The 16,582-nt window shown below is 46.0% G+C and overlaps 3 protein-coding genes across 3 annotated transcripts; all 3 read right to left on the minus strand.

Moving 5' to 3' along the window:
* Positions 1-397: 397 nt before the first annotated feature.
* On the minus strand, positions 398-1,426 carry Krtap29-1 (keratin associated like protein 29-1). The gene has a single exon (XM_028780382.1). It carries the CDS (start codon positions 1,424-1,426, stop codon positions 398-400), a length of 1,029 nt encoding a protein of 342 aa, XP_028636215.1.
* A 5,042-nt stretch (positions 1,427-6,468) lies between these two features.
* Positions 6,469-8,339, minus strand: LOC114631964 (keratin-associated protein 16-1). The gene has a single exon (XM_028780336.1). The coding sequence runs from the start codon at positions 8,328-8,330 to the stop codon at positions 6,825-6,827; it is 1,506 nt and encodes a 501-aa protein (XP_028636169.1). The 5' UTR covers positions 8,331-8,339; the 3' UTR covers positions 6,469-6,824.
* A 7,300-nt stretch (positions 8,340-15,639) lies between these two features.
* LOC114631982 (keratin-associated protein 17-1) lies at positions 15,640-15,978 on the minus strand. The gene has a single exon (XM_028780356.1). The coding sequence runs from the start codon at positions 15,976-15,978 to the stop codon at positions 15,640-15,642; it is 339 nt and encodes a 112-aa protein (XP_028636189.1).
* Positions 15,979-16,582: the final 604 nt, after the last annotated feature.

Raw genomic sequence — 16,582 nt, forward strand, 5'->3', positions numbered from 1 at the left:
CACTCAAATTTTTATTAGCAGCCGGCAGCAAAAGCGTCTCCAGAAAAAGACCAGACAAAAATCAAAAGAAAGGAGAATCGGAGAGAAGGCTTTGCTGACATGAAATGAACTGACATCAGGAAATGCACGCTGGGAAGGCAGACCATGCCTGCTGACATGCCACCCTTGGGTAAGATCTCCTCAGAGCTGACAAGTCTTCTCCTCAGCACTTGTAGAGAACGTGGGTCTGAACTCCAGTAAAGTCATAGTGGAGGCAACATCTGTCTGTGCAGGGCTGGAGGCAGGCACTCACAGGATGGCTCCATACTTGTGGACTATAGCACACCCTCAGAAGAGCTATGTAGAGAGTTCCATCGTGAAGCTTAGCCTTAGGGAGGCTGGACTCACAGTTAGGTTGTCAGGAAGTAGGCTCACAGGTGCCCGCTTGGCATATGTCTGGAGAGGTTAGTGGACAGCAACCGGGGCAACTGCTAGAAGGTTTGCCTAAACCAGTCACACAGCAAGGGGGCTGGCAGGAAGGAGATTGGCAGTCACTCTGATCGGGAGTGGGTTCACCACAAGTCGGTTGTCCAGAAATCTTAACGCATGATGCTGATTTGCTGCTGCTCTTTACAAAACAGGGAGAGTGGCAGGGAGCCACTGGCTGGCAGATGAAGGAGATCATAGGTGTTGTTTGACAATGAAGTGGCTGGCAAGGGGAGGGCGCACAGCAAGTTTGACTGCAAGGACACATACAAGTTACTGGCTGGCAGGAGACAGGCATGCAGGGAGCTGGCTGGCAGGACTTAAGAACATAGCAGATAGGTTGGTAATAAACTAACTGACAGAGCTGACCTTCACCTTTGTTGTGTTGACATGGCCCTCCTTGGCAGCTGGTTGGTTGGCACGAGCCAGCTTCACAGCTGGCTGGTAGACACGGGGTCTCAGCACACAATGTTGCTTCAGAGCAGGATGGCTGGCAGGCTCCATCATCACAGGAAGCAGATGGGCCACATGCTGTCTGGCATGACCCTGATGTGCAGGCAGATCCCTGGCAGGAGCTCTGGTGGCAGGAGCTGTTCTCATAGCACATCGTGTGACAACCAGCAGATTCCAGACAGGAGGGCTGGCGTGAGGCAGCAGGATGAGGAGTTCCACCGGTGTCAGATGCACAGCCAGCTGTGTGGGAACCTATGGGTTGGCAAACAAAACCCACACAGGAAGTTTCTGGAAAGCAGGTTGATGGGCCAGAAACAGGTTCAGAGCTAACTGGGGCTCTGTTGGGTCCTTGACGGTTTTCTTGATGTGTAACCAGTTGCCACGTCCTACACCGGCAGGAACTGGGTAAACAGATAGCATTTCTAATGAAGCCACCATTGGAGCACGTAGAGATGGTGGGCACAGCTGAAACAGCCTTGGGGTTGCTGGGACAACAGCTGTCTGCCATGGTGCTCACTAGCCAGCTTGGGAGGCTGCAAGCTCCATCCCTTTGAAAAAGACATCTGATTCCAAGGGGATTTTATAGTCCTTCCCTGGGGCGTTGGCCCTGCCTACAGCATCTTTCCTTGTTGGTGTTCTTATTCATTTACATATAAACATCGGGTGAGGGCTTTAGGAGCCCTGCAAGAGGCCCCCACTGGGAGTTTTCTTTGCCGAATTTGGATGCACTCTGGGATGAGCTGTCTCTTTTACAGGTTGTTCCTCAGCCTCACCAAAGCAAGCTTTTCCTCAGTACCCTCTCATCAGGAGGCCTCCTCCAAGAGGAAGCCACTCTTCCTCCAGGACGCAGTTCTGTGCCATCAGATAAGGTGGAGTGCTAACAGTATTCAAAGAGAAGGTGTGATATCAAAGATGAACAGAAAACTAGTCTCTTCACTTCGGCGTTTTGAACTTAACTCTTGATTTGGGGCCTACAATTAACAGCTGCGATGGCTTCCATTAGCACACTTATCATGTATGATTGAGCCTTTGTTGACTCAGTCATTTCATAAATCCTTCATTCATTCTTGAAATGACCTTAGCTAGTAAGTATGGTTAACATCTCTATTTTAAAAGTAACAAGACAAACTCGGAGTTTAAACTATGTTAAAACAAAATTCAAATCCAGAGTCATTGGTCCCAAAATCTCTACTCAACTGGATCCCCTGAGGAGGTACAGAGAGCACTAGGGGCAGGTACAGAGAGGCTGGATGACATTCACACACCAGAGCAGGCCTATAGGCAGCATGTCCAGGCCCTGTGACAGGTGACAGGGATCATCTTCCCAGTACAGGGCGATGTTAGCTGGATCAAATGTGTTGAATGTTTACCTCTATTTAGTAATGTACCCAAAGATGATCTTATCATTTGGAAATTTAAAATATAAACATTCAGTCAAGCATGGTGACTAACCCCTCTAATTCTGATATTTGTGAAGCTGAGGCAGAAGAGTTGCTGTAAGTTCAAGCCCAGTATGGGCTGCACAGAGACTTGCAGTTCAGCCTGTATGAGAAACTTCTCAAACTTCTCAAAAGTTTCTGGGGAAGTAAAGCAACCCTTCAAATATTTCATGAAGGGGTATTAAACTCATAAAATGGTGATCAACAGCTTATGAATCCCACAAATATAAAACTTCAACAACCAGAAATACCAGGTCATCTCTGCAAAGCATTTTAAAGTTCAAGCAATCTCTTACAAGAAGAAGTTGTGATGCTCTCTTGGGACCTGTCTCTTTTTCCTCTGGGCTCAAGTGGGTGGCTGCACCACCAACTGATTCCAGCATCCCACGCAAGTGCACGTCCTGGCCTGGTTCCTGCTGAGGCTTGCGATGGGATGGAAGGATGATGGTGTGGGGCGCCAGGCAGGGATAATCTTAACTTCGGGATTTGCAGCTCATTCTGTGGAACAGGGTGGCTCATTACCCACATCTTCAAAGTACCAGGACATCATAAGATATCTTGATGCTTCTTGGGTTAACTCAGCTGCTTCAGAAACAGATGAAATAACTGGAGATTCTGGAAGGGTCTTGGCAGCTGTGGAATATTGTCTTTTGACTCCCTCTTCTCCCCCTGTTTTGAAAGAAGAGAAACTCCTGAGGAGAGAAGTGCCTTGGGGAGACACTCACCCTTGTCATTAAAGAGTCCTTCACTACCACTGTCTTTTCATCCTGGCATGGATGGCTCCTGGCAGCCTTCTCCTCCTCACACTCTCATGTTGTCATCTTTAAGACAGCTACCCCTATAAATCTGATATGTCTACCCCAAAGTTCTTCATCCCCAGAGAGAAATACATTTAGTCTCACCAAAGAAGTCAACCATACTAAGAAACATACAAATATTTGAAATATAATACAAATTTCAGTTTGAAAAATGAAATTCATTGCTGAGCCATCCCAGTTACATCAACAGAAAGCTTCATTTCTCATCTATTTTTCTCCCAGCGATTCTGCTTTTATTTTATTCTTAAAAAATAAAATACCTCAGTTGAGAGAAAATTTTATTTTCTGTCAACTTAATGTAACTGAAGGCTCTGAAGATACCTGCAACATCATTGGAAGACATTGCATGGCTACAGCATGAGATACAGCTGTGGGACTGGAGAGAGGACTCGGCATTTAGAGTGCTTGCTACACAACCAAGAAGACCAGAGTCCAGATGCCACATTAAAAAGCCAGTCATGGCCGTGGGTGCCCATGACCTCAAGATTGTTAGAGTTTGAGACACAAGGATCACTAGCGTTTGGTGATCACCACCCTAGCTTCAGTGAGAGGCCCTGTGTCAGGGAAATAAGTCAGAGCTTGATCCAGTAGGACAAGTGAAGTCCTCCTCTGACTGCAGACCAAGTTCACACATACACACACACACACACACACACACACACACACACACACACAGAGAGATACATATGGATGTATACAGCATACATTCTCTGGTTCTTTCTCGCCCTTATTCTCTCTCTCTCTCTCTCTTAATCTAGTATAGTGATTTATAATATTTATTTTTAAAAAAACAGACTTTGGACACAGCGCCATGTTTAAATAATTTATGCTACTTACTATCTGTAACTATCATATATAGAAATACAGATAGAGATAAATAGATATCTTATAAGGTATATATTTGTATTTGTATATTTATATGTGCATGTGTATCCATATATATCCATGTATGGATATATATGGATGGATTGGTTTTATACTTTAAGTATAAATATCATCTTCTAGGGTTTGTTTAAATCAATCAACTCAACATCGTTATGAGTGCTCACTCGTGTTGTTATCTACCCTTTTTTGCACAGCAACATAATACTTCATTGTGTTGATTAAACCACATTCTATTTATCTCTTCATTGGCTCTTAGCTTGATTGACCTTCAGATGTTTCATCTCACACATAGAAGAGAAACAGGGCAGGAAGAAATCTTACCTTAAAGAATAACAATGATTTACACGAAACACTAAGTCTAGTGCCTGGCATCAAGAATGGAAACCCTGGCTAACTCCTCATCTGAAGGAGATAGATTAAATCCTAATGTCCTGTCGTGACAGTAACTCCAACCAACACCCGTGCACAGATAAGTGTCACTATTGACTTTCTGTCTCCGCTGTTGCATAACCTGATTCTCCAGTAGCTGGTTTCATGACTCCCTCGGGATTTCTGGCAATGCCTAGCTGGTAGGGACCAGGAATTCTGCTTGATGATCTCTAAGGCTCCTCGGCAAATGACTGTCCCATTCAAATGTCAGTGGTGACAAAGCTGAGAAGCCCTGGTCTGTCCTCTCCTGTGCTTATGATTGTTCATGTTAGACCTGGAGGACAGGAGAGACCCTTCATTCTATGTGTGAAGTAAAAATGTGACTGCTTTGAAGAGATTATGTGCTTCAGATGTTTAGGTAACAGTGTCTGTGGGATCAGAACACAAGGCTATCCTACAAGACTCCCCATTGCCCAGCCCTCCTTACTACAAGCAAGACTCCCATTTGTTGTTCTCATTCCTCTTTGACCCACCAAAGACTTTGTTTCCTTCCATTTATGTACATCCAGGACCATGTCTTTCCATTGAGTCTTCCATGCCAAGGCCAGAGAGACTTTCCAAAACCCATCTTCCTTCATGCTCCTGCCCTGCATAGAGTCCTCAGTGACTTCACATCAGCCCTTCACCAAACCAAACAAACATCTATCTATCCCACAAGGTCCTCTGTAGAAAGATGATTGCCTGCCACCCACGGTCAGGGTCACCTTCCCTCTAAGGACACCTCTGACAAGAATCACCTAGTGGACAGTTGGCTCCCAGCCCTGCTCATCTGTCTGTAAATTTCCTTCCTAGAGAGCTTCTCCTCTGCACCTGGCTAATTCTTACTTATACCAAAGGATGTGAGCTCTCTGCTTTGCATAAAGGAATATAGTAACCATTTCATTGACATGTGTCACCACAGCACGGGGTGATTTCCTAGAAGAGTGAGGACTGAGATGTCTGTCTTTTGATCCCTACAGCATAGCACTATCCATGTCGCTTACCTAGCAGCTAGTCTATAGCACCACTGGTTGCCTAGCTAGATGCACATTAGAAGGATGAGTAGATTGGAAAGGAGGGAGGAGAAGAGAGAGAGAGAGAGAAGGAAGGATGAAAGATGGAGGGATAGTAAGAAATAAGAACAAGGAGGAAAGAAGGGAAATAAAGGAAGAAAGTAATGGAGCAAGGGGAAAGGGAATGAGGAAAGTTAAAATGAAAGGGAAAAGAAGAAAGGAAGAGAGGAATGGAAGGGAAGGATGGAAACAGAGACAGAGGGAGGAAGGGAGGGAGGAGGGAAGGAAAGGAAAGAAGGAAGACTTGGTGGTGATAGCAATAGACACTTTAAAAGGAAAGAGGAAAACGAGGGGGGAGTAAAGAGGGAAGAGGATGGGGAGAACAGAAAGCAGGATGAGAAGTAGAGAAGGAAGAGGGGAAGTGAGGGAGGAAGAATAAAAATAGATAAGGGAAAGAAGAAAGCAAGGAATAAAGAATCAAAAGAAACTAGTGATCAGGAAAAGCTTTGAAAGGGAAGGAGAAAGAGGGAGTAAAGAAGGAAAGAAGACTAGATGGAGGGAAAGAGGACACCAACAACTTTAAAGGAAAGGGGGGAGGAGTGGAAAGAGAGAGACGGGATTGGGATGTGGGGGAAAGGAGAGAGGGAAGGAAAGAAGAAAGAGAGGAAGAAGAAAGGGGAGGAAGCATACATGGAAGGAATAATGGATGGAGAAATGAAGGGAGGGAGAGATTGAGGCATGAATGAACCAAAGGAAGGGGAGATTGAAAAGGGAGAGGTGGGTAGAAGGGAAAGAGGAAAAGAGAGGGGGGAGAGAGAGAGGGAAGGAAGGAAGAAAGTGTGGTGGGATAGATGGAAGGATAGAAGGAAGAAGGGAGAGAGGAATAGAAAAGAGGGTTGGATTGAAGGAGGGATGTATAGGAGGGATGGGTGGAAGGAGGAATGGTCAGGGGTGCTTTCTCCAAGAAAAGCAAGAACCATGTGTCACTTCAATGCAGCCACTTTTATTGCACAACTAAATATATCTCACTGTAGATGCTCTCAAGGAACACAATACATGAAGACAAAAAGCATCTTGAGTCGGAAAGAGTCCAGTGATGTGACAAAGCAGTTCTCAGTGTACTGGTAACAGAAGGCAGCATTCCTTTCTCTGTGCAGGAGGTCTTCACTGAGACCACTAGGAGGTTGGAACTTTTGATAAGTTCTCTGAAGCATAAGCAAGTGGTGTCTGGCAGTGTAGCATGAACAAGATTCTAGCTATGTTGTAATGAGGTGTGCATGGGGCTCTCCCGTTTTCTCTCTGGCTTTTGTTGCGTTTGCAGGAACTGGTGAGCTGGAGCTGGCTCAGCGGTCAGCAGGCTTGCTGGCAGCAGACTGAGGGGCTGCAGCATCACGGGTGATGGGGCTGGCGGGTTTGATCTCAGAGGGCTGGCAGGGAGTCTCATCTGTGACCTCTGTCTTGCCGGGTGTTGAGTCAGCACAGTCGGGCTGACTGGAAGTTGACTTTTTGGAATCACGCTTATCGTTGTCAGAATCAGCGCAAGGCTGGCGGGAGCAGACAGGGCGGTAGGAGTAAGAAGCTAGGCAGGTGGGGCGGCGTAGTATGGAATAGCAGGAGCGGTAGCAGGCTGGACGGTAAGTGATGGATGTCACATAAGGCTGCCTAAAGGTGATGGGTCCAGAACAGATGGGGCGGCAGATAGGGCGGCAGGAAACTGGACTACAAGGAGACTTGCAGGAACTAGGTATGTAGAAAGTCCGAGGAGGGCAAGCTGGTTGGCAGATGGCAGATGCAGAAGACCCTGGGCGGCAGCAAGCAGGTTGGCAGGAAGGAGATGGGCAGGAAACAGGCTCACAGCAGACCGAACTGCATCGTTTGACTATGTAGCAAGAAGGTTGGCATGGGGTGGGCACACACACCGATGGCAGGCAAGGACTGGGCTCAGGGCAGACAGGTTGACAGATACTGGAGACACATGAGGAGTCTTGGCAACTGTTAGAGACACATGGTGGCGCACAAGGACCCTGGACACAGCAGACAGGACGGAGACAAACAGGCTCACACACCAAAGTCATACAGGCAGATGGCTGACAAACACTGGCCTCTGAGCATGGTGGTTCACAGGGAGTGGAGTCACAGCCGACTGGCTGGCAGCTACTGGCTGCAGAGCAGACAGAGGCACAGCAGCTAGGTGTTGGGCACACTGGCTGGCAGCAAGCAGGCTCACAAATCACAGGCTCACAGATCATTGGTTGGCAAGAAGCAGGCACAGTGCAGACAGCTGAGCAGCAGCTGGGCTCACAGGTCACTGGCTGGCAGCAGCTGGGTTTGCACATCACCGGCTGGCAGGAGACGGGCAAGCAGAGGACAGGCTGGCAGGATGCAGTCTCACAACACACGGGCTGGCAGCTGCTCACAGAACAAGAAGGCTGGCACATGGTGGCCTCACAGCACACAGGTTGGGCACAGGTGTTCATGGAGCAGGAAGGCTCACAAATGGTGGCCTCGCAGCACACGGGTTGACAGCAACTGCCCGCAGAGCAAGAAGGCTCACAAATGGTGGCCTCGCAGCACACGGGTTGAGCACAGCTGCTCACAGAACAGGAGGGCTCACAAATGGTGGCCTCGCAGCACACTGGCTGGCAGCAACTGCTCACGGAGCACGAAGGCTGGCAGCATTGTGAACCACAGCCAGATGACCCACAGCTGTCCTCGCAAGTCACCAGCTGCCACGTCTGGCTCCGGCAGGAGCTGGGTAGGCAGATGGGTCCTCCACAGCTCACCTCAGTAGAGCAGAGAGAGATGGCGGGCAGGGAGGGGCATTTCCTAGAACAACAGCAGCCAGACATGGTGGAGATACCTCTGTCTCAGAATGAGTGCTGCCGGAGTGTGCCATCTCCCTTTTATACTCCCTCAGTGGTGCATGCTGTTTGGAGGGCCCTGCATCTTTTCCTCATTGTTGCTTGGGCCCTGTTTCTGTAGGAACATCTTATTATGCTAACATTTGTTGATCTAGAAGTTGTTTGTCTGCCTATAAGGAAGATGTTTATTTACTGACTTGCTAAATATGGAATCCTCAAAGCTACAGGTAGTCCCGGGATGAGCATCATCACCTTCATGATGGATGGCCTCTATCCAAGCATCCTGAAGAAGGAAAGAAGAAAGGAACCTATAATTTAGCTGCCATCTACCCTTGCACTACTTCACCTGGGCTAGGCACAGATGTCAATATGAGTATGACTGCCTACCCTGCAGCAGGCAAACAAGTCAGGAGCAGATTTAACTGCACTAGCATGAAAAGCTCCACAGAGATGCACAGTGAGGAGCTCAGTTGTGGGTAGGACTTCCAGACGAAACCGTCAGTGGCTTCAGTCCACAACCACCCTGTGAGGGTCAGATTAGTCTCCACAGTTACAGATGGATAACTGAGGGTAGAGGGTAAGAAAGGTTAAGTCACTTGCTGTAGGTTGCTCCTGTCGTCTCCACCTGTAGGCTTTCAGCAATCTGAACGTCCTTTAAGAAAAAGTGTCGTATTTATTTACTATATACATATACATGTGCAGGTGCATACATGTGCAGGTGCACGTATGTACATGCATGCATGTGCCGTGCACATCTGTGGAAGAGGACAATTCAGGAGTCAGTTCTCTCTGCCTACCATGTGGATCCTGGGGACTGAACACAAGTCATCGGGCTTGGTGACAAGCACCTTGACCTGTTGAGCTATCTCACTGGCTCTGAACCTCAACTTTCTCATCAGACACCATCAATGTAACGTGTAATAGGCTCAACCAGTGATGCCACCCTCCATCCTGTTCTACTAGCCGCCCTACTCAAGAACACTTGTTCCATCTGTCCCTAGAAAGTGCTTGACACAGTTTCTCTGCTTCTCCATCTTTTCCTTCCACGTCTATCCCAAGCATTCAGTGAAGCTGGCAAGGCATTTGTACCCAGTCCCAGTGTGGGGCAGGCACTAAGGCATGACCGTGCTGAAGAGCCTGGCTGTTTCAGCTTCCACACAGGGCAGACCCATTGTGAGAGATTTTGAGAGTTCTTAGAAGGTAAACACTGGGACCAGTAAGATGGCTTAGTGAGTAAAGGTGACCACCGCCAAGCCTGACAACCTGAGTTTGATCCCGGGACTCATATGATGGAAAAAGAGAACCAACTCCTGCAAACTTTCCTCTGATGCTCATACATATGCCATGTCCCACACATACCCCACATAAATAAATAAATGTAAAGATATTGACTTTTTAAAAAAAACTTTTATTAATTATTTTACTTATCTACATTTCAAATATTATCCCCCTTTCTGGCCCCCCTCCATGATACTCCCACCCTATCCCCCATCCCCTTCGCCTCTAAGAGGGTGCTCCCCCACCCACACACCCACTCCCACCTCACCCCTCTAGCATCTGCATTTATTTTATGCTGAATTTATTCCCATGTCCTAAATTCCTGTTTCTTCAGTTCTCTTCTGGGATGTATTTTTCTTCTGTGCAAACTCCTCTTCTGGATTTGGAACATCTGTTCCTTTTCAGTGAGGATCATCTCGAGGTTCTGGGGAGCTCATGCAAACTTGTCGGGACATCTCAGGTGCTTTGTTGACTGGGTGTGTTCAGTGACTAGAGAATCTATATCTAAACCCTTAAGCTTGGCATTACTCTCTGCATTTTGAAGCATGTGCAGCAAAAAATCAACACTATTTTTGGCTGCTGATGCTGTGCCCAGCCCCACTGTTTGACACTACCAACTCCACCATTATACCACTGGAACACCATGTGTGTCTTTAAAGTGACATCTTTCAAATACTTGGTGGCTTTTCAGATATCCATACCCTTGGTGGCCTGAACAGTTTCATAAGTATTCTTAAAGTGAACTTGAAGATTTGAATATCTTGATTTGCATAATTTTTGTCGGGTTTACTGGGTGAAGAGAGTAGTGAACTATCTTCCCAGGTTACCTCAGGCTGCTTACAGAAAGAGCAAATGTTAAGTCATTTGAAGATAGTTCCAGGATTTGTGAAGTGAAGAGAAAAGGTGGTTTCCCAGGTTGGTTCCTAAGGTACCAATAAGAATAAGAATCCTCTTTGCTGCTGTGTAAGATGAGGTGAGAAACAAACCACAAGTTTTCAGACACCAAAGGTAGGACTTCTTGTCCAATGAAAGGCAAGTCTTGCCTGTGTTTTCAGCCTGAGTGTAGGTTACCTTCCCTGGAAAGTTTAGCATTGGCCATCATTCACCATTCCCTTAATGTGTTAATGTACATAATTATTCACTCAGTTTCTCTTTGTCTTATCCATCAACCAGGACAGCACTGGGACCTGCAGGAGGGATAGAAAAGAATGACCAACAATTTCAGTCGCAATGTACAGGTTAAAAGAGAGATGTGCACACTACTGAGCGGTTGTGACATTATGGTGATTGTAATAGAGATTTGAAAGCACATTGAGGGTACTGGGAGAAATATGCATATGGGGTTTAGGAAGAGAAGAAAGCTTTCTCAAGTCATAAGTAAGATGGTCAATAGAATCCTCCAGGAATGATGAAAAGGTCAGTCCTTGGAAACCAAAGACACAGAGCAGGATACATCCCAGAAATAATTTGACAGCTCATGCAATTGACACAGTCAGGAAGAAGAGCACAGGAGACAGGAGGAGACTGTACTGGGACCATAGCAGTTACTTAGGCACCAAGCTATAGAAGGTCTTGAGTAAGAAGCTAGATTTAATAATGAATGATACTTGGCGGTTTAAGCCAAGGAAGTAATGGGCTTGTGATTTTATAAATCTCTGCCTATGGAGATGGGAGAAAGAGGGCAAGTTTAAAGTAGAGAGACCATAAGGAGACTGGCCAATTGCCCAAAAGCCTCTTGGCAACAACCTGGACCTGGCAGCTGTTTGGACTAGAGCAGTAGGAGAGGTTTTAAGGCAGCAGAATCTAGAAGTTTCCATGGTTGAGACTAGAAAGGACCACCATTCTTTGAGATATCCCTTCTCAGCTATGGGGAATAGGTACCTTCCTAAAGCCTTGTAGAGGGAGCAGTGGAGAGCTCATCAATTCCCTGTCATTCATAGGTCCTCTCCCTCTGCTTCCCTTCCTCAGCTAAGCCAGTGATGGAGTTGTAGTTGTTGATGATTCCCTCAAAAAAAAAGCCCTCATAAACTCTCTGATGAGAGCTGACAGGGCATTGTCCTTTATACTGTGGTGTTATCTCCTCCAAGAATCCTCCCCTGCTAAATGAAGTGGCAGCTCTTCTGTGTGGCCCATCCTCACTCTACTCAACTCATCTTCAAAGCACTGCTCACCTTCCAGCATCATCCAGGTCCCATAAGGGCAAGGACTTAAGTCTATTCAGTGTTTGCATACCTGGTACCCAGAGTCAAGACTGATACACAGGCAGTGTGCAATTACTATTTATCGAGTGGACTAATGAGAACGTGTGCGTGTAGCTAAGAAGGACAACCCTAGTTGGTAACTCAAAGAAATCACTACCTCCACCCATGCATCCGGGTGACATAGCCATGAGCAATGGATTGATCAGCTGCTCTGAATCACAGACACTCCGTACACAGCCATTGGTCTGTTGGCAGGTTTGTCCCATCACCCCATCGTTGACAGGATACTCCTTCTACAGAGTTTGTTCTGGCAGTTAAAGTCTCCCTTTAAGAGACCAGCTATAGCCAGAGTAAAAAGTAACTGAAATAATGGAGTCTGAGATGATATCAAAGCAAAGTGGAATCTCATATCCTCTGAAAGCAAGACATACCGCTACCTATATTTTATAATAAAACCCCAAATTGAAAGCATAATAGCAGAAGGAGAGACCATATGAATGACAGAGCACTAGTGAGCTCTCCACCTCTCCCCCTACAAGGCTGTCAGAAGGTAGGTGTATTGTACTTCCAGAAGATATATATATATATATATATATATATATATATATATATATATATATATATTTGAAGATAAAAAGACTGATAATATCAAGTGCTTACAAGGGCTTGGAGTAACTGAAACCCTCAGACATGGCTAATCGGAATACAAAATGGTATAACCACTTTGCAAAACAATTTAATATTTTCTTGTATATTTAGATATCCAATAACCATTTCCCCCAGAAATGTAATCCTTATGTATTTTCCAAAATGAATGAAAACATTGTTTATATGATAACTTGAACACAAATGTTTCTGAAAGCTTTATTCACAATGATGAAAAATTATAAGCCACACAAGTATCCTTCATTTAACAGATGGATTTTTAATATCATCTATCCATACAATGAAATACTAGTCAACTTAAAAAAAAAAAAGAACAAACTAGTGCTTGGGGAACTGAGTCAGTAAAGTATTCATTGTATAGGAACAAGGACCTGAGTTTGATTCCCAAGGCCCACATTGAAAAAAGAAAGAAAGAAAGAAAGAAAGAAAGTTTCTAAGGCAGCAAGTCTTTGTAATCCCAGTGCTAATGAAGTAGAGGCAGACAGGACGCTGGAACTCACTGGCCAGCCTGTCTACCTGCTTGATCCTTGAGAGAGACCCTGACTCAAAGGAGAACAGATGAACGGTGCCCAAGGAGCATAGCCAAGGCTGGCGTCTGATCATGTGCATGAACACCCATATACACATGTGCAGTCATACACAAGAACATGACACTCATGCTTACACACAGAGAGGGAGAAACCTTATTCGGGCAGCAATGTGGATGAATATCAAAGCTGTTACACTGAATGAGAAGAATTCACACTGCATGGTTTCTTTCTTAATGAAATTCTAGACATGAAAGAGCTGATAGCTGCCAGGGACTGAGGAGGGTGACCTACTGGAAGAAGAAAGCAGGGAGTTTGGAATGTGGTGGAGCCTTCCGTGATCTGCGTGCATCTGTGATACCACAAGGACAGGATGTACAATAGTCAGGTCTCATCGGGCTGGTATAAAATGATAGCATTTAATCACATGTCAATCACATAGCAGTAAAATATATTGACATATAAAAGTTTATGAAAGTCTCAAAGAATATACTTTCTGAGTGTTTAAGTGAAACAGAAAAAATTGAAAGGCATTATCATAGAAGCAGCCTCCTGCTTGTGCCTGTGGATATGCTTATGAAGGCCTCTTGAGATACGTGTCAGTGAGAAAACCCGAGCATTCCACTGGCTGTTTCTGCTGTCTATGATCCTATAGCTTGCATCCTTTAAGAATCATCCCTCTGCTTATAGTCAGATATATGATATATAATATATACATTCTTTTTATATATTATGTAGTCTTTATATATAACATCCTTTATATAATATATTCTTTATAAATAATATATCCTTTATATATGCTATATGTGCTTTTTATATAACATATATTCTATATCTAATATATCTTTTATATATAATATGTGTCCTTTGTATATAATATATATCCTTTACATACACACACATATATATGTGTGTATGTACTATATATGCTTTATATATTATATATATTTTATATATAATATAACCTTTATATATTTTTGAGAGAGAGAGACTGAGACTTCTGGCCAAGAATTGTGGTGCATACCTTTAACCCTAGCATTAAGGAGGCAGAGGCAGGCAGATGAGTTAAAGGCCAGCCTGACCTATATAGGGAGTTCCAGGCTAACTGGGGTTATATGGTAAGACCTGGTCATTCCTCTATTTCCTCTGTAAAAGTAAAAATAAATACTGTTCCCTTAGTGCAAGAACAGGCTTTATTTAGTTTAACCCTTGTGTCACTTTCAATCATTCCTGACTAGGGATCAATCCACTATTACATGAGTTTTAACTTCCTAGCTAGGCTTGTTCTGTACATGTGTCCCTTCCCTTCCTCTCAGTACAGTAACTGCAGCTAGCTCCAGGACAAAAACAAACAAAACAAAAAGACAAAAAAATTAAAAAAAACAACAACCCAAAAAGCAAGACCAGAACATGAGGCTAGAGAAAAATCGGGACCACACAAACATCCTCAGAAACTGCACATTCCCACAGTCTGGCCACAGAACTCCCTGCCATTCACAGCCAACTTGGGATGGATTTATGAGGCCAGCTGCTACATGGAAGGCTGAGGCAGGAGGATTCTAAATTTAAGGTCAGCTGGGACAACTTAGTGTGACCCTATCTCACAATAAAAAGTAAAAGAAAGCCTGAGAATTCACCCCCACGGTAGAGGTCTTACCTATCATGCCTTTGAAGCTCTAAATTCAACCTCTAACATGGAAGAAGAGTCATTAGCCTGCTTGCCTCCTCTGACTTTGCCTCCTCTGACTTTGCCTCCTCTGACTGCCACAGGGTTCAGGCCAAGCATCCTAGAAGCACAGAACAGAAAGCAGGCGCGCATCCTGAGCTTGATAAAACACAGCTAGAGTCAGCATGCCTCGAAGCTTTCAGAAACATGACCTCAGGCATCCCAGGTCCTAGAGCAAATGGGAAACCACAGCTAGTGGTGACACCTAGGTATTGTCAAAGCCTCCCTACGTGACTCTCAGACTGCACTCAGCAGCTTCTGTCTACAGTCTGTCTACAATCTGTACAACTTCCAACCCTCCGTGTTCGAATTACCTGTGTTCCTATGAAAAACACAGATCCCCAGGCCACACCCCTACAGCACGCCCTATGTTCAGGGAGGGCTCCAGAACCTAGTTTTAACCAGCCTCCTCCGACTCTGCTGCAGGAGATCAGCAAATACTATGCTGTCTCTGGGTAGATGCCAAAGTAAATCTTTCTAGTAGTCCCTAGGAGGGTTAAAGGAAGAGGCAAGAGGACGGATAGGGTAGCCAGCATGCTTGAATTTATTAAAAGGTTGACAAAGTTTCAAAGAAGCAGAAAGCTGAGGTGGACCAACAGGTCCAAAGAGCAAGAGAGTGTCTTATAGCTGCAAGGCATTTGACTTCATGCAAATGAAGCCAGGAACATTGAACTTGGCGACCACCTCATTGGAACCCAGCTTTTAATTTCTTGCCAGGAAATGGCTCTTTGGCCCTGAGTGCCTTAGACATCAGGGCAAGCCCTCCTCTCAGAAATAACAGGAGAGGCATGTCGCTGTCTTGGAGGTGCGAACGAGTCAGGAGATGAGGAGTTCTCCATCTGGAGTGGACTGGATGGAGGCTGTCCCCAACACTGTCTCAGTTAGAGGGGAGAAGGTCTTCATTTCGTCTCGCACACAGGTGTGGGCTGACAGCACACTGGACCACAGCACCCGCCGCCACAGCACCCGGAGCCACAGCAGCTGCCTCCGCAGCCCCCGCAGCCAGATCCGCAGCAGCTAGACCCGCAGCCTCCGCAGCCCCCGCAGCCAGACCCGCAGCAGCTAGATCCGCAGCCAGAACCTCCGCAGCCAGAGCCTCCGCAGCCACAGCAGGAGCCACAGCAGGAGCCACAGCAGGAGCCACAGCAGCCGCAGCAGCCCTGCTGGCAGCAACACTCCTCACAGCAGTCTTGTTCCTGGGAGCAGCAATTGAGGCAGTCTCCCGGGCAGCATCCCATGGTCCCAGCCGGTCAGGTCGCAGGTCAGGAACGCGGCCGAGCTTCCTCTAGGTCTGACAGTGGCCAGCTGGACAGCAGCTTTTATATCCCCCTCACCCAGGGGTGTTGGCACGGGGTACAGGATGTTTGCTTTGTTATTATTTATGCTGGTTTCCATAAGAACGTCTCATTAGCTGGCTGTTTATTTTCCAACCATGAGTACCTCAACTCATAAAAAAAGGCCCCACTCGTCCCAACTGCTATTTGTCCAGAGGGTAAAAATACACCTGGGAAAAGACCTGTCATTAGCCAGGTTGGAGAAGGGAAGCTGGCCAAAGAATCTGCTCTGGCTCCTCTCCCACTTCTTCTCTGGTGGCACAAAGGAGATACCTCTGCTGGCTGTGTAGCCTGTTTTCATGGATGCTGACCCTTGAAAACTTAAGAGTAAGAATGGATAAGCCTTCTGCCTACACAGAGGCTGCCGTGGAGGGTCTGACACTGGGGATCCTCCCAGGAAGAATAGCCCAGGCAGAATGGCATTCTCTCCCCAGCCATGTGAGCAAAGCAAATATTTGTCTGTGTGTGGTATGTGAATGTGAGCTGCACGTTTATTTAGGCTTGGCAG

The sequence above is a fragment of the Grammomys surdaster genome, unplaced genomic scaffold (genome assembly GCF_004785775.1).
Source record: "Grammomys surdaster isolate TR1022 unplaced genomic scaffold, NIH_TR_1.0 371, whole genome shotgun sequence".
Taxonomy (NCBI): Eukaryota; Metazoa; Chordata; class Mammalia; order Rodentia; family Muridae; genus Grammomys; species Grammomys surdaster.